Source organism: Onychomys torridus, chromosome 16 (genome assembly GCF_903995425.1).
Source record: "Onychomys torridus chromosome 16, mOncTor1.1, whole genome shotgun sequence".
In the NCBI taxonomy this organism is placed as follows: domain Eukaryota; kingdom Metazoa; phylum Chordata; class Mammalia; order Rodentia; family Cricetidae; genus Onychomys; species Onychomys torridus.
Genome location: NC_050458.1, coordinates 41,369,953 through 41,387,965, shown reverse-complemented (window position 1 = coordinate 41,387,965; position 18,013 = coordinate 41,369,953). Strand labels below are relative to the sequence as shown.

General features: G+C 49.6%; 1 protein-coding gene and 1 non-coding gene across 8 annotated transcripts in view; both read left to right on the top strand.

The window, feature by feature from the left end:
- Plec (plectin) overlaps nt 1-18,013 on the top strand; it is a 63,662-nt gene that overhangs the window by 9,072 nt on the left and 36,577 nt on the right. Inside the window, exon 1 of one of the 7 annotated variants that reach the window (XM_036208056.1) lies at nt 15,085-15,185. The exons of the other annotated variants lie outside the window; for them this stretch is intronic. Within the exon in view, the coding sequence (XP_036063949.1) occupies nt 15,140-15,185 (46 nt within the window). The 5' untranslated portion in view covers nt 15,085-15,139. Of the gene's footprint in view, nt 1-15,084; nt 15,186-18,013 lie in introns of those variants that run through there. 7 annotated transcript variants of the gene reach the window in all.
- LOC118597566 lies at nt 9,897-9,998 on the top strand. The gene has a single exon (XR_004946863.1). It is a non-coding gene; the product is annotated as a U6 spliceosomal RNA (small nuclear RNA).

Genomic DNA, 18,013 nt, shown 5'->3' with positions numbered 1-18,013 from the left:
GGTCTGTTTTGAGTTCATTTTGTGCATGACATGAAGTGGAGATCCACGTTAGCATATGAATATCTAGTTGACCAAACATGGTTTATTGCAAAGATTCTTTCCCCGCTGAACGCTATTAACAGCCTCGTGTTTTTAAATGATTACAAAATACTCTGTTACTTGGAAACATCACTGTTTATTTACTTGATCCTTTCAGATGGACATTGAACTTATTTTAAAAGGTTATTGGGGCTGGAGGGGCAACTTGGCAGTTAAGTGTACTTATTCCTCTTCCAGGAGACCTGAGTTCTATTCCCAGAACCCACTCGGGTTGCCTTAGTTCTATTGTTTCAGATCCAGGGGGTCCAACGTCTTCTGGCTTCCCCAGGCACCTGCACTCATGTGGCACACACCCAGACACATACCCATACATATAAATAAAAAAGTTGTGAACATAACATCTTTTTTGTTTTGTTTTTCAAGACAGGGTTTCTCTATGTGGCCCTGGCTGTCCTGGAACTCGCTCTGTAGACCAGGCCGGCCTCAAACTCACAGAGATCCCTCCGCCTCCCGAGTGCTGGGATTAAAGGAGTGTGCCACCACGCCTGGCAGTAACATTTTAAAAAATAAAAGAAACAAATAAGGTAGGGGCTGGAGAGATGGCTCAGAGGTTAAGAGCACTGACTGCTCTTCCAGAGGTCGTGAGTTCAATTCCCAGCAACCACATGGTGGCTCACAACATCTGTAGTGAGATCTGGCACCCTCTTCTGTGTACATAATAAATAAATAAATCTTAAAAAAAAAAATTACTGCAAAAGAAACAGATAAGAAGGTTGTATTTCTAGGGCCAGTGAGCTGGCTCAGTGCACTTGCTGTGTGGGTCTGACACCTGTGTTCCGTCCCCAGAGCCCCACGGAGGAAGGGCGAACAAATTCGGAAAGCTGTTCTCTGGCTTCAGCAAGCACTCCTGGCACACATATGCTCCCTCACATGTGTGTAAGCATACACACACGCTAATAAAAATTAAAAATATTGTATTTCTAGAGTGTTCTCCAGTGTAGATGAATCCTTCAGATGTGACACAGAACTCTACAGTCTTGGTGAGATCATTCTAATTTGAGCTGAACAGTGGTGGCGCACGCCTTTAATCCCAGCACTCAGGAGGCAGAGGCAGGCGGATCTCTGAGTTCAAGGCCAGCCTGGTCTCCAAAGTGAGTCCCAGGACAGCCAGGACTACATAGAGAAACCCCGTCTTGAAATATCACCCCCACAAAGAAAACCTCTACATTGATTTACTCTGTATTATTTGATTATTAATGAAGGCCAGCATCATTTCACAGAGTTAGTAACCATCCACATTTCTAAAATTTTTTAAACATATTTTGTGCATATGTGTGTATGTGTGTTGTGAGGGGGGCAGGGGAGAGAGAGTTAGATATCGTAGATGTGTATGTGGAGGTCAGGGGACTGCTTTCGGGTGTTGTTTCTCCACTTCCACTACGTGGGCCCTGGGGATTGAACTTAGGCTGTCAGGATTGGTGGCAAGGGCCTTTACCTGCTGAGCTGACTCACTGCCCTTAGCTTGCTTGTTTTCTTTCTTTCTTGTTTTCTTCCTTCCTTCCTTCCTTCCTTCCTTCCTTCCTTTCTTTTTCTCTCTCTCTCTCTTTTTTTTTGAGTTGCCTGTTTAAAAGTATTGTTAATTTTGACATGAATTTTCCCTTTGTGTGTGTGTGTGTGTGTGTGTGTGTGTTAAGGTGTGTGTGTGTGTGTTAAGGTGTGTGTGTGTGTGTTAAGGTGTGTATGAGTACACATATGTGTGCATGTATGGGGATGTCAGAGAACAACCTCTCTCTCCGTTGTTATTCCTGGTTACTGTCCTTTATTGTTGCTGTTTGGAGACAGGGTCTCTCACTGGTCTGGAACAAGTAGGAGAGCCTGGCCGTCCAGGGAGCCCCATGGATCTGCCTATCTCTGCTTCCCCATCTCTGGGTTATCAATGTTTGCTTCTACACCTGGCTCCCCCCACCTCCATGTGTAAGAGTGTTTGCCTGGACACGTCAGTGCACCATGTGTATGCCTGCAGAGGCAAGAAAAGAGATTCCCAGGAACTAGAGTGACAAGCCTCTATGAGGGTGTTGGGAATTGAACCCAGGACCTCTGGAAGAACAGCAGGTGTTCTTGATGGCTGAGCCATCTCTCCAGCCCCACCCCTGGTTTTTAACATGGTTGCTAGGATTCTACCTCAGTTCCTCATGCCTGTGTGGTAACCGTTTTACTGACTGAGCTAGTGTTTTTTTTTTTTTTTTTTTTTTTTTGAGACAGGGGTTCTCTGTGTAGTTTTGGTGCCTGGATCTCGCTCTGTAGATCAAGCTGGCCTCAAACTCATAGAGATCTGCCTGGCTCTGCCTCCTGAGTGCTGAGATTAAAGGTGTGCACCACCTCCACTGCCTGGCACTCCATTTTTTTTTAAACTTCTTTTTCATCTGTGAGTGCTCTTTAAATATTTGTGTCTTTATACATTATGTAATTTTCATATTTTCTGGTTATTTTGAAAGCAAGTGAAGGTTTATTTTAGTATAGCCTTTCTATAGAAAAATGTACGAATTCTGCACATACAGCTTCCATTTCAAGGTTGCCTTGTGATCACTACCCAGACCATAAAACAACATCTTTGGATCCTTTGTATTCTAATTGCTGAATCTAACATCATCAATCTGTCTTTTTTATTTTTTGGTTTTTGAAAACAGGATTTCTTTTCTGTGTAGTCCTGGCTGTCCTGGAACTCACTCTGTAGACCAGGATGGCCTCTAACTAAGAGGTCCACTTGTCTCTGCTTCCCAGCTGTCAGTCTGTCTTCATTTGAGTCTGTTGATAGAACTTCGGGCAAATTAGTTTTAACTGTTTAATTTAATAATAAAAATAACTATTATTGGAGCCTGGAGTGGTGGACATGCCTTTAATCCCAGCACTCAGGAGGCAGAGCCAGGTGGATGGACCTCTTAGTTCAAGGCCAGCCTGGTCTACAGAGTGAGTTCCAGGACAGCCAGGGCTACACATGAAACCTTGTCTCAAAAAAAAAAAAAAATTATTACTTGAGATGGGGTCTTACTATGTTTCCCATCTTGGTCTCAAACTCCTGTGCTCAAATGATCGGCCTCAGCTGAAACCGTGTGTACCACAGTTCCTGCCCAGAACCGTCTTGCAAATTTGCCGGTTTTCATTCAGTGACCTTTGGATTTTATGCTGTGGTTTGAATGGCTTTCTTTTATTAAAAAACAAGACTGTGGGCTGGAGACATGGCTCGGTGGTGGAGAGCCCTTGCTGCTTTTCTAGAGGAGCCAAGTTTGGTTTGCAGCTCCCACAGCTTGAGGCTCACAATAATAGCCTGTAGCTCCAGCTCCGGCAAAACCCAACGTCCTCTTCTGGCACTGCACACATGTGTGCACACACACAATCACACACACACACACACACACACACACACACACACACACACACACAGAGGAATAAAATAGAAACAAAATAAAGTCACCTGCATCTGTTTATTTTCCATCTTTAACTTGTTTGGAATTTGGGGGGACGCTGAGCTATGTAAGAGGCTTCAGGGTCTGGGTGTGTGTTCACAGGCAACAAGGAATATTTTAAACGTCTTTTCTCCCATCGGACTCAGCTTCCTGAGAGCAAGGTCCATGGCTTGCTGCATCTCTGCATCCCTGAACCAAGCCCCACCCCAGTTGCTAGGCATGACTGGTGGACTCTGAGCTGGACCCCACAGCACCCCCAACTTCCGGAGTGACTCCTTAGTTCCTCTGAGAAGCTGCTGAGGTGGCTGTGGAGATAGAGGGCAGCTGGGTGGAGGGAGTACGTCCGCATTAGGGAAATAGAATGGCAGGTTGGCATTGGGTGTGTACAGCTGACCCTGAGATAAGGATGTGGATAGAGAGCCAAGATGCTGAGAAATACTGTATTGGGCTTGACTGGGGACAGACCTGTTTCCTAAGACCCACCAACTGTAGGGACTGGGCATATGCAGAACACTAGGCAAGGAGGAGAGGGCTATCTGGGCATGAGGTGTGTGTGTGTGTGTGTGTGTGTGTGTGTGTGTGTGTGTGTGTGTTTTGTGTTTTGTGTTTTGTTTGTTTTGTTCTTTTTGATACAGGGTCTCTGTGTAGCCTTGGCTAGCCTGGTAATCTTTTATGTAGACTAGGCTTGCCTGCCTGCCTAGTGCTTGAATTAAAAGCACATCCAGTTTGAGCACCAAGTCCTAAGAGGAAGCGGATTCAGAAAGAGTGCCTGGGAGCAATGCGTGAGGAACCACAGGGACCTCCACCAGATTCTTTAGGGGTACAGTCAGATTCCAGGCACTAAGGGATGTGTGGGAGGCTGTTGGGGAGTGGAGGCTGGTGGAAGATAACAGTGCTCCCGTGTGGCCTGGGATACAGGCCTTAACGGTTCTTCATTCCTGACCTCTCTGTGGGGCTTGGCCCCTGGTTTAGCTGTGGAAGCGTCCTCTAAGTTGGACATTTGGCTGTTGTCCGTCCGTCCTTCCTCCCTCCCTCCCTCCCTCCCTTGCTCCCTCCTTTCCTCCCTTCCTTCTTTTTCTTTTCTTCCTCCCAAGACAGGGTTTCTCTGTGTAGCTCTGGCTGCCCTGGAACTCACTCTGTAGACCACGTTGGCCCCATACTCAGAGATTCACCTGCCTTTGCCTCCTGAGAGCTGGAATTGAAAGCGTGTGCCATCACTGCCCGGCTGTTGCCTTTCTCTGAGGGGAGGTACGCTTGCTTTGACTGCGTTTACCACCCTGTTCCTGCTTCTAGCATCTTGGAAGTCTAGCACTTCTGTCTTTGTCCCTTTAGTCCAGGCTGGCAGGGTTGCTGTGGCATGGTGTTTTCATAAATCTGTGCCTTCCTTCTGTGTCGCAGAGAGCCAGGCCGCTACCCAAGAGCGCCTGCCACAGGGCTTTTCTAGATAATCTCTTTCCTCCTGACTCTGCAGAGGTAGTTGAATGGACTCATGAGTCACACATAGGCAAAAGGCTATCTAGTCACACATGTGGCTTTCTTTCCAGAGCATCCTGTCCAGACAGTGACATTTCCAATGTCGGCATCTTTTTGCAAACTGAGTAGCCTGTGAATTTCCCAGATCACCAGTGCTGGTTCCTTTTTGCTTATCAGCTCCTTCCTCAATTTCTTTTTCTTCCTGCCTTTTAAGATGAGCCACAAGAAGAAGCTGAGCTATAACTGCTCGGAAACTGCTTCAGCTAAAAATCCATGTTTGTTGCTTACAAATTCTGCACCCAACAGTGGAACACAACCCGGTCGACTTTGGCCGCTTCAAGACAAAGATAACCTCGCTTCTAGTATCTGAGAATATGTTTTCCTCATTTATTTCTTCCTGTCTCTCTGTCTCTCTCTGCCTCTCTGTCTGTCTGACTCTCTCTGTCTCTGTCTCTCTGTCTCTCTGTCTCTCTCTTTCTCTCTCGGTTTCTCTGTGTAGCCCTGGCTGTCCTGGAACTGGCTCTATAGAACAGGCTAGCCCTGAACTCAAAGATCTACCTGCCTCTTTCTCCTTCTTGACAGGATCTTACTATGTATTCCTGGCAGACTTGGAACTAACTATATAGATCACTATGGCCTTGAACTCAAAGAGATCAATCAATCTGCCTCTGCCTTTAGAGTGCTGGGATTAAAGATCTCCCCTTCCCTCTCTCCCTCCTTTCCTCCCCCCCTGCCTCCCTGCCTCCCTCCCTCCCCCCTTTCCTCCCTCCCTCCCTTCCTGTCTTCGTTACTGTTCTATTGCTGTGAATAGACACCACAACCAAGGCAACTTAGGACTTGCTCACAGTTTCAGAGGGTTAGAGTCCATGACCATCATGTCAGGGAGCATGGTGACAGGCAGGCATGTCACTGGATCAGTAACTAAGAGCTTACATCCTGATCTGAAGGAAGAGAGAAAGAGATTGGGCTTGTTGTGGCCTTCAGAAACCTCAGAGCCCACCCCCAGTGACACGCCTCCTCCAATAAGGCCACACTCCCTAATCCTTCCCAAACAGTTCCACTTACTGGGTAGCAAACATCCAAGCATGAGAGCCTATAGGGGCCATTCTCGTTCAACCCTCCACACTTTTCTTTTCTTTTCTTTTCTTTTTTTTTTTTTTTTTTTTGAAGAGGGGTCTCATGTATCCCAGACTTAACTTCAGCTCACCATGTAGCCAGAGATGACTTTGTACTTCTGATATTCCTGCCTCCAGTGCCCAGTGCTGGATTGCAGCCATGTGTCAATACTGTCACTGCGCCTGGTTTATGAGATTCCGGGGATCCAACCCTGGGCTTCGTGCATGCTAGGCAAGCTCCCTTCCAACTCACTTAACATGATTCCACCAGCAACATCTCTACGCTTCTTGTTATCCCTCCTTCTCCTCCTTCTCTTAAATGTTGGTCTCACTGTACTGCCCAGGATAGCTTGGAACTCCTTGGCTCAAGCAATCACCCTGTCTTGGCCTTCAAAGTAGCTGGGATGGGGCCATACCATGTGACATGACACCCTCTTTCATCCTCCATGTTCCTAACAGGGGCTAGGTAAGGCAGCCTTAGGCTTTTTGCTCATATGCCTCGAAATTCTCTAGTTTCTGTCTGTTACCTAATTTTAAAGCCATTTCCACATTTTGTTGTTGTTTTGTTGAGACAGGGTCTCTCTATGTAGCCCTTGCTGACCGGGAACTAGTTATATTGACCAGGCTGGCCTCAAACTCGGAGATCCTCCTGCCTCTGCTTCTTAAATGCTGAGATTAAAGATGTGCACTGCCATGTCTGGCCTCCATTTCCACATTTTCAGATATTTGTGACACAACACCCCATACCTTGTAATAATATCTGCATTCATTTCCTTGGTCATTTAAACCACAGCAGGCCAGAAGTCCAGCATCCAAGCATTGTGGGCCCTTCCTCTAGAGGCACTTGGGAAAATCCTGTCCTTCCTTGGCTCCGACTGCATCCGTCCAGTCTCTGCCCCTGTGTTTTTCCTCTTCTTAGACCTGGGACCACCCAAATAATCCGGATGACCTCATTTTTGGGTCTTAATTAGATCTGTCTCCCAGTAAGTTCACATTTATGAATTTCAGGGACGTAGACCTATGTGTCGGGGGTCTGCCATTTTATTCCCTCTTTAAACTGTCCTCTAGTGTTTGACCGATGTTAAACTTAAGCATGTTTTCTTTGTGTTTTTTTTTTTTTAAACCATGCTGGCCCCATGTTTATTATTGTGTTTTACTTGTGACTTTATGCTGTAGTGTTATGAAGTATTTTAGACCTTTGTAATGATTTTTTTAGCAACTAGGTTTTTTGTTTGTTTGACATGTATAAGTGTTTTGCCTGAATGTATGTATGTCTGCGCATCACTTGTATGCCTTGGAGGCTAGCAGAAGGTGCCAGTTCCTCTTGAACTGGGGTTACAGATGATTGGGAGCCACCATGTGGGATCTGGGAATAGAACATGGGTCCTCTGGAAGATCAGTGAATGTGTTTAACCACTGAGCCTTCTCTGTAAGCCAACTAAGGCTTTATCTAACGAAGGTCGCCAGTGAACCGTAGCAGCTCATACATTCATTCATTCATTAATTAATTCATTCATTATGTTTTGAGACAGGATTTCTCCATGTAGCCCTGGCTGTCCTGGAACTCTGAAGACCAAGGTAGCCTCAAACTCAGAGATCTGCCTGCCTCTACCTCTTGGCTTTTCTTTTTTAAAAAGTAGATCTCCCCCCCCCAGATTATTTTATGTGTATGAGTGTTTGTATGTATGTGTACCCCTGGAATTGGAGTTACAGATGGTTGTGAGCAACCATGAGGGTTCTGGGAACTGAACTTGGGTCCAGTGCCAGAGCAACAAGTACTCTCAACTGCTGAGCCATCTCTCCAGCACTGACCTTCATAACTTTTTGAGACAGGGTTTCTATGCATAACAGCCCTGACTGTCCTGGAACTCACTGTATAGACCAGGCTGGCCTCGAACTCACAGAGATCTGCCTGCCTCTGCCTCCCAAGTGCTGGGATTAAAGACATGGACTACTACACCTAGCTGATGTACACTTGGCTGACCTCTGTAACTTTTTAATGATAGAATATGAATAACTTTCTGTGACATTAATTACATTGTCATACTCCTATGTTTATTAATTATTATTAATAAAATATGGTAACGTCCTAGGTTCATTCTACATTGCTTATAAAATGCATGCGAATGAGTATTTTACACATGATCTTAGAAGTAATTGAGAGTGGTTTATTATTTATTTATTTTTGGCTTTTTCAAGATAGGGTTTCTCTGTGTAGCCCTGACTATCCTGGAACTCGCTCTGTAGACCAGGCTGGTCTTGAACTTAGGGATCTGCCTGCTTTGGCCTCCCGACACCCAGCGAGACTGGATATTTTATTTTTATTTTTATTATTTTTGTTTTTTGTTTTTTTGAGATAGGGTTTCTCTGTAGCTTTGGAGCCTGTCCTGGACTAGCTCTGTAGACCAGGCTGGCCTCGAACTCACAGAGATCCGCCTGCCTCTGCCTCCCAAGTGCTGGGATTACAGGCGTGTGCCGCCACCACTGCCCGGCGAGACTGGATATTTTAATAAAGAGAAGAAGCTTATTTAGCTTGAGGTGTTGGAGATTGAAAGTCTACAATCAGCTGACGCCATGCCATCGGTTGGCCTCTTGTGAGGAGGGAGGGACTTGGGTCTGCACTTGAGTAAGCGGCATCATGTGGGAGAGCTAATGACTGTGGAAGAGAGATCCTGGGAAGGTCCAGGCTCATTGAGAACAGTCTGCTCTGGCAAGCACTAATCTTGTCCCTTGAGAGACAGCACCCCTGTGAGACACCATTCATCCTTCTTAAACAGCTAATTATCTCTCTGAGGGGTTGCTGCGTGAATCCCTTTACCGTGAGGAGTTAAGCCTCAGTATGAGTTTTGGTGGGGACAAACCACATCCAAACCACCATCAGCAGTGAACCCATCTCATTAAACCATTTCCTTCTCCGAGAACACTGAGGTTATGATTAGTTTTCTTTTAAATTATAAACTGCTATAGGTTGGATGATTCAGATGGTAAATACTCATCCCCAAGCCTGATGACCTGAATTTGTCCCCAGGACCCACATGGTGGGAGGAGAGAACTGATTTCTACAAGTTGTCCTCCGACGTCCACTGTACTACCTACCACACACATACAGCAGACAAACCAACAAATAGTTTAAAGTTAAATGTAGGGTTTATTGACACCGAATTGCAGTGATCATGTTGATGAAAGTCCAAAAGTCTGGACTTCTGAGACTTGTTGATGAGACAGCAAATGGCTGAGTGGCAGCGTCAGTCAGAAATAATATGTATACAAGCAGGAAAAAAGAGCCCCCCTCCTGTGTGCCCACTGAGGGAGCAAGGGGGTGTCTTTTACCTATGGATGTGAGAGGCCACCAAGGTGTGGGGTTGATGGAAGGGCCAGGGTTGACGCATGTACATCAGATGTCACCCTTTTACATTAGAAGGTGGAAATTGAAGATTGTGTTAGGGTTTACTTGATTATTTTCCATAAGGAAACTGTAGGAACGAGCAGGAAGTGATTGTCCTTGCACGGGATTCGAGGAAAACTGTTAATTCTCTACTTTTAATATTTATGTGACCCCCCCCCCCCTTTTTTTTTCTTTCGCTGACACAGTGACTCTAGCCCGGGCTGGCCTCAAACTCTCCATGTAGTTGGGGATGACCTTGACCAACATGGTTTTTGGTTTTTTTTTTTTTTTTTGAAAACCCTCCTTCCCCACCAACCCCTATTGCTGAAGATCGAATCTGGCTGGGGTCTGTGTGTGCTGGGCAGATGCTCCGACACTGAACTGCACTCCCAAACCTCTGTCCAAACAAGTTTCGGCCACTTGCTCATGCAGCACATATGCTGAATTTGGAATGATACAGAGGATATTAACATGACCTCTGCGCAAGTATGATACTCAAATTCGGGAGTGTTCCATATTTAAAAAAAAAGCCAATTTTAAAATAATTTCTAAGATGTTTGCGGGTATTGCAATTGATTCTTCCTAGGATTACCAGAGAGAGTGGTCTTCTGCCTCTCCAACATCCAGTATTAACAGTTTCAAAGAAATAATACATCCTTACCATTGCATAAGTGAGCGGGTGAGGTAAATATTAACAGTCTCCCCGAACCAGCAAGTGGGTCGACCAGAACCACAGTTAGTGTTTGTGCCTAGGCAGCTTACTGAGCAGAGTATCTGGGAATCTGGACAGCTGCATTCTGAATGGGGTCTGTTGACTCAGACTTAGCTGGGTGTGGTGGCGCATGCCTTTTTTAATACCAGTTCTCTAGAGGCAGAGGCAGGTGGATCTCTGTGAGTTCCTGGCCGGCCAAAGATACACAGTGAGACACTCGCATGTCTTGGGTCTTTTTTTTTTTTTTTCTCCTTATTTTTCTTTTTTTGAGAAAGAATCTCACATAACCCAGGCTGCCTCGAACTACTTTATGTAGCTGTGCATGACCTTAAATTCTGACCTCCTGATTGTCAGGATTATATAGGCATGAATCACTGCGCCAGACTCTTGGGGCTTTTGAAAATGTATTTGCAGCCCACAGTCCAGTGAGCTCTGACTTATTTTGGGCAGGGATGGGTTGAGTTTGTGCCCTAAGAGGAGCAGTAGAGGGTAGCGGGGGCTTTGCTGGGACCTGATGCTGGGGTGACAGCCATACTTGCCTCTCTCCCTTTGCTCTCTCATACCCTCTTTCCCACAGCCTCCCATGACCTCCCATGACCTGTCATTGCCAGCGGGGAAACATCTGGGACTGCCTCTGTGATTTCAAAGGGACATTATCCTCATATTAATAACACACATCTTTCCTAGTTTAGTGGCCCCACACTACTGCCCCCTTTTTTAAGTCTCAAGATGGCAGCCAGGCTGGGCTCAAACTCACAATCCTCTTGCCTCAACCAACCTTTGGGTGCTGGGATTACAGATTTGGGTTACCATGCCTATCGTACTGGACCATGTGCGGCGGTCGTGGTGGTGGTGGTGGTGGTGTGTACTTGTATGTGAGTGAGTGTGAGTGTATGTGTGTGTGTGTGTGTGTGTGTGTGTGTACTTGTATGTAAGTGTGAGTGTGTGTGTGTGTGTGTGTGTGTGTGTGTGTGTGTGTGTGTTTGTTGGCCAGAGTTCAATTTGCAGTGTCTTCCTCTGTTGATCTCACGCTACCTTATTCTCGAGACAGGCTCTCTTACCTATCAGGAGCTTGCCTTTTAGACTAGTCTGGCTGGCCAGTGAGCCCACAGTGTAGTCCCTTCTCCACCCACCCAGTGCTGGGGTCGTAGATGGGCCGTAGTGCCTGGCTCATCTGGGGCCTAGGGATCTGATCTGAGGTCCTTATTCCTGCATTTACCCACTGATCCCCGTCTCTTTAAAAAAATGATAGTTTTTTGCTGTTGCTTGTTTGTTTTTTCAATATTGGGTTTCTCTGTTGTAGTCCTAGCTGTCCTGGAACTCACTCTGCAGACCGGGCTGGCCTCGAACTCATAGAGATCCGCCTGCCTCTGCCTCCCGAGTGCTGGGATTAAAGTCAAGTGCCACCAACACCTGGCCTAAAAGAAAAAGATAATTTTTTAATCCAATGAGTTGTTAGAGGAATGGTTAGTTAGTGGCACGCGGCAGAGCTCTTGGCCAGCAAGTGTGAGGCCCTGGTGTCAAGAAAAGCAAGCCAAGAAACAAACGGGCCCTCTGTGCTTTAGAGACTGTCTGTGGGTTTTAAATTTTTTTAAACATTTATTTTATTTTAGCCGGGCAGTGGTGGCCCATGTTTTTAATCCCAGCACTCAGGAGACAGGGGCAGGGGAATCTCTGAGTTTGAGGTCAGCGTCATCTACAGAGTGAATCCCAAGACATCCAGGGATACAGCTACACAGAGAAAGCCTTCCTCAAAAAACAAAAGCAAAACAAAACTAAATTGTTTTATTTTGTGTGTATGTGTGTTTTGTCTGCATGTAAGTCTATTTGTGTCCCTGATGCCTGAGGAGGCCAGAAAAGGTGCCAGATCTTCTGGAAATGGGGTTTACAGAGGGTTAGAAACAGCTTCATGGTACTGGGAATCCAACTTGGTTCCTCTGGAAGAGCAACCAATGCTCTTAATTGATGAGCTATCTCTCCAGCCCCATTCTTTTGTTTAAAAAATATTTTATTTTACATGTATGTATGTACACCATGTGCATACAGTACCTGTGGAAGCCAGAAAAGATAATGGCTCTCTTGGAGCTGGAGTTACAGATGGCTGTGAGCTGCCCTGTGGGTGCTGGGAAACAAATCCAGGTCTTTGTAAGGGCAGTAAATGCCCTTACCCAGATTATTTCCCTCAATTCAGTAGTAAAGTAAGCAGTAGTGGTGGAGTTCCTCGGAAATCAATCTGGACTCTAAATGTCCCCTTCTTCATTAGGCCCATGTGTGCTTGGTGTCAGCTTAAGTGGGGGGGGGGGGGCGGAGGAGGGGTGAGGCGCCATGTAACACACAGGAAGGCCTTTCTGCAGAGTTCTGGAGATGGCATTCTACTGAGTCTGGTCTCCTGGGGTGAAAGGTGTCCACTGACATGATGGACAGCTGTCATCGATCACCCTGCACAGGATCCACTGGGCTACTCCCCACTAACATAGTCCACAACCCGTGAGCCCCAACAGGAAGGCTGCCATTACAGACAGACAGGATTGAAGATGGGCATCTTGAGGGGAGCGCCAGCCTGAGGTTGAAACCAGCCTGTTTCAGAACCAAAGGGGAAGGCCCAAGGCTCAAGGGGTGAGCATCTGTTGTGTTGGATGGGTGAAGGCAGGATTGGACTGGGGTTCCCCCTTGGATTGGGCACGTAGCAAAGCTTGCTAGGGTCACAGGGCATGTGCAAGGAAGAGTTGCTCTATGTGCGGAGGAGAGGATCTGGCTTGAGCTGGATCCTGGGTTCTCAGGGTGTTCATTCCTTTCTTAGGATTGTCAGAAAGCCTCAGGAGGACTTGGCTTTGTGTGTCCCTGGGCCAGATGACATGATGGATGGGACCCTTAGTCACTGTGGTCAGACTGCCTCTCCTCTGAAGATAGCCAGAACAAGCTGGGGGTTGTGGGTTTCCTGCCGTGTCCCATGCTGGAGAGTCCAGCTGCAGTCAGTGTCCTGTTGCTTTGTCAGTAAAACTGGTCTGTAATCCACGGTTGATTGCCAGGGAATCTGGGCAGTGAGGCGGGGAAAAAGCTGAGCACTGTGGCGAGGGCCCAGATGTTGCTTCTCGTCAGACAAAGATGGAGAAACAGAGGCATCCTGCTGTTGTACCGCCACCAGGCTTCCTCCCCAAGGACATCTCTCCTGCCCCCAGGCCCTTCTCCGTTCCCAGCCTGGAGATCTGCAGGTTCTTGGGGCTGGAGGGATGGCTCAGCAGTTACGAGCAGAAGGTGGACAGCTTCTGAAAAACACCTGAATTTGCCTGTAAGTCTGCATACACTCCACGCACACAGACACAGACACACACAGACACACAGACACACACACACACACACACACACACACACACACACACACACCCCAGAATTGTTTACATGTAGGCTGAATCTCTGCTTGTCCAAGTACAACTTAGTAAAAAGTAGAAATTTAGGTGGGAGTATTTAGAATTTATTTTTTTTCTTTCAGACAGGGTTTCTCTGTGTAGCTCTGGCTGTCCTGGAACTCACTCTGTAGACCAGGCTGGCCTCGAACTCAAGAGATCCGCCTGCCTCTGCCTCCTGAGTGCTGGGATTAAAGGCGTGCACCACCATGCATGGTGAAAATCGTGTTTTAATTCTTTGCTACTTTTCCCACGTTTAGAAACTAGTAGACTGGCTGAGTCCCAAAGATGGCAGGAATGGGGGCTGAGGGGTTCACAAACCAAATGGGACTGATACCTGTGTCAGTGGCCATGATTGCCCCTGTACCATCTTCATGGCCTCCCTGGCTCTGACTTGACCCGTGGTAGTAAGTAGGCCTGCCTGCAGAAAGATGGGTACTCTGAACCTGAGAAGCCAGCAGAAGGTCTTGGGAGAGGACCAAGGAAGAGGGTAGACTTGAGTAGGACAGGAGACTGAGGGAGGCTGGAAACCTCCTGTGGAGGTCACCTCTGACCCTCATTGTTTACCCAGTACAGAAGACCACATGGTCTCTTGGTACTTCCTGTGGGACGTAGAAGGAGGTAGAACTGACTTCCTGCTGGCATGGCGTCCTGTCTAGGATGGCGGCCGTTAGCAACAGTGTCTTGCTGACCTCTGTGGTGGTTGGACCAGATCAGCCGTGGCCTGCTTCTTGGTGCTGGTAGCAGTGCAGGAGCAGAGGACTGGACCTTGCTAGGAGTTGCATGTCGTGCTGGGTGGCAGCGGAAGTGGCGGCAAGTGGGTATACTGGAGGGCAGAGTCAGAACACTTGGTGGAGCTGGCTATGAGGGATTGTGACCCCAAAGTTGTGTCCTGAGCCACAGGGTTGGTGGGTGGTGGGACACCACAGAGCTGGACAGACAGGACATGGCAAAAACAGTCAGAGGCTGCGGCATCGAAGCAGCTTGAGCCTGGGATGGTGGCGTGACCAAGTATCACACTGGAAGAGATTGGATGGGACAGGACCTAGGGAAGGGACATACAGCTAGTTGTCCTCCAGTTCCATCTGTGGGGCAAAGCTGGAGGTCTAGACTGTGCGTCCCCCGCAGGAAGCAGATAGGTGGCTGAGGCCCCAGTGTGAGGGACAGGCCCTGTGCAGGTGCGACCTTCAGGCCAGTCATAGGATTTTCAGGTAGCAGAGGGCCTGGACTGTGGAGCTGGCAGTGCATACATACTTGGCTGTCGTCTGTTGTCTGGGTAGTCGGGCTGGACTTTCTTGGTTAGGAAGCTCCTGCTGGCCGTGTCGAAGGGGAGGGGCAGGGGCAGGGGCAGTGCGGTGCATGGCCTGGAGCATGCGCTTTGGGCAGTGATGTCCTGAACATTGATTAGCAGAAGCCCCGCCTCTGGCCAGCAAGCCCTGCCCCACACCTCCCGGCTCCTCCTTCAGGCTGCAGTGCTGGCCTTGAGCAGTGCGGTGCGGTGTAGTCCTGGGCACAGTGGCTGCCGCACACCCTAAGTGAAGAAAGACATGGACCCCTCGAGAGCCATCCAGCACGAGATCAGCTCCCTCAAAGGTACAGTCTGGAGCAGCCTGGCTCTCAGACACTCAGTGACCTCTGTCGGGTGCAGCATCCCACGGGACAGGGTCAGCTGGTAACACTGAAAGGTGCGGAGCTGGAGATGGAGGAGGACCCTAGGCTCGCGCCCTTCCCGGTTTCCTCCTAGGGCTGGGTGAGAGGAGCTCCCGCAGCAGCCCTGCAGCCCTGCAGCCCTGCAGCCCTGCAGCCCTGCAGCCCTGCAGCCCTGCAGCGAGTACTGGGTTGGGCACTGCTGACTGCAGCGGCAGTACCAGTGGGAAGAGAGCAAGCAGTCAGCCTGCGCTCCCCGCCTTGGCCAGATGCCTCACAGATTGGGGTTTGAGTGGGCAGTGTAGGCCTGTGGGGACCTTCATGCCCAAGGCATTAGGCGCCAGACGGGCTGGCCCTGGGAAAGGCCACACTGTGGCTCTTTGTCCGGGGTTGGGGGGCTAGGGACTGCCCAAGGGCGCTGTCTGGTTGCTCTGGAAACCTAAAGGGGCCAGCCAGGGAGTGTGGCTGGTCTCTTTCAGTGCTGAATCAGCAACTTCTCAGTGTTTCTGCAAGATAGGGTAGGGCACAGGGCGTCCTCCTAAAGCCCAGGGACCCTGAAGACAAGCAGACCCAGACCAGGGTTGTGTGTATGCCTGTGCACGTGGGAGCAGATGTGGGAGGACATGTTGTTTGTTCCAGGCTCCTCCCTGCGGTCTCAAGCCTGCCTGCAGGTGCTCTAGCTGGCGGGAGGGAGGAGACATTCCCTAACCCCTTGCTCTGGTGCTGGGAGCTACTGCCCTCTCCTGCCTAGGGGTGGGATGGGGATGGTGGCTGGGTTGAGTTAGTTACTGTAAGGGCACCCACGTGGGCCTGGACAGAAGAGACTTCAGGTCCAAGGGCCCAGAGGACTTTAGATCTGGCTGGAGATCATTTGGGGGATGGTGGTGGGTTATATGTTGGCTCGGTGGCTGTGAGATTGGGGATTTGATGGAATTAGGGGATCATGTCAGGGAGATGGGGGCAGGGGCAGTGTTGAGTGGGGATGGGGGTAAGTATAGGGTACTGGGGAGAGGTGTCTGAGGGACAAGCCAAGCTTCCAGGAACTTGTTTGGAGGTAGAGCTGGGTTGGCACTGGTCTGAAAACTAAAACTCTGGTGTAGAGATCCCTAGGTGCTTCGGGATGGCTGTGTATGGCTGCTACACACTCTTGGTCCTGCAGACCTGATTTAGTGCTGCCCCGCCCTCCCCTCAGGGCTGGGCTCCGGAGGAGGGCCTGGCCCCCTTCCTGCCTTGGCCTGGCCAGGGGCGTGGTACCGGGAGAGCCCTGCCGCAGTGAGCTGGCTGAGTTGGCCCTCAGGGAGGGCTTTGGGAAACTGTTGGCCGAGCCTTCAGAGTTTCCACCCGCCACCGGCCCTGTGTCTGTATGTTTGGAGTCTGCCGGGGCGCCATGGTGACAGCCCATAAACCCGCCCCACGCACTGCTTTGCTGGCTGCCTGCCTGCCGCTGGCCAGCACCTCCCACTGCAGGATCCCCCACCCCCGCCCTATTTATAATCAGTTCCTGAGTTTGCAGGGCTTGGTGGGAATGGGTGTGTCTGCTGAGGGAGAGCCTTAATGGATGGGGGTTTGGTGGGGCACAACCTGGAGAGTTGGGGGGTATCGGGTGGCACCCGGCACAGACCATATCCATGCTGGACCCTCGGTTGGCAGTCCTTAAGACATGTGAGAGCTCCTCTTCCTTTCACTTGGTCCCCGATGGTGTCTCTCGTGTCCTCTCTCCAGCACCTGCCCCTCTGGCCACAAGTGGACACTCAGGCTGCCTGGGGAGAGGGAATTTTAGATGACAAGGCCACCAAGTCAGGGACTTGGTGACTTTGATTTCCTATGGCAGCTGGGAGTCCCTGGCCTTTAACAGCTGTGCTGGAGGTGTGGGTGGATGGAGGCCTCACCCAGCACGCTCCACCCTGAGCTCTCTTCGGAGGTCCTGGGCTGGAAAGTGGCTTTGTTTCTGGACGGGGTGGGTGGGAGGGTGGGGTGGGGGGTGGGAGTAATCTGTGCCGGCATGGGAGTGTTAAATTCTGTGGTCGTTTGGAGATCGGAGCACTGTCCCTTTCTTTTTCTGATGACAGCAGGGATGGTGCCTGCAGCCAGCTGCTGTCTATGTGTTCTGGCTGCTGCCCCTGCTCTTCTTCAGGTCTCTGCCCCCGCCCCTCCCTTCCCCACACACACCCCAGGTTCCTCTCCGGCTCCTGATCTTCTCCCCTTGGACTCTTCCGGTTTTCCAGTTCAGGCAACCCTTCCTTTCCGATAGCTGTGAGCCGATGATCCCCAGAGATCACAATCTTGGGGGGTGTCCTTGCCATGAGGACCCCCCTGCGCTCTCTGCTCCCCCTTTTCTGCCCACTCTGTCATCTTTGGGGGATGATTCTTGATCCATGTTAGACCCCACCCTGCCCTTCACAGTCTTGGGAAGCTTGAAGAAGTGCTTTAGAAACTGATGTCATTTCTGACATTGGAGCTATATGTGACCCGTGAAGGGAGGGGCAGCTCATTGGTGCCCCTCACTCTTGGAGGGGCCCTGCCAGTTGTGGGTGGGAGGGGCCGGCCCTGCTGCTGAGTCAGAGGGGGCCGGCCTAGGCGTCCTGGAGGGCGGGCAGGCGGGAGGCTCAGACAGGCAGCCTTGCCGGTAGGAATTCACAGAGCCAGGCACTGGAGCCACACTGCCCCTGAGCTTGCGCCCTTGTGCTTAGAACCGGAGCCTGCTTGCCTACTGGCCAGTGGCCCTTGCCACATCCTGTGCCAAAGGGAGCCTCATCAGCCTCCTGGCTGTGCCC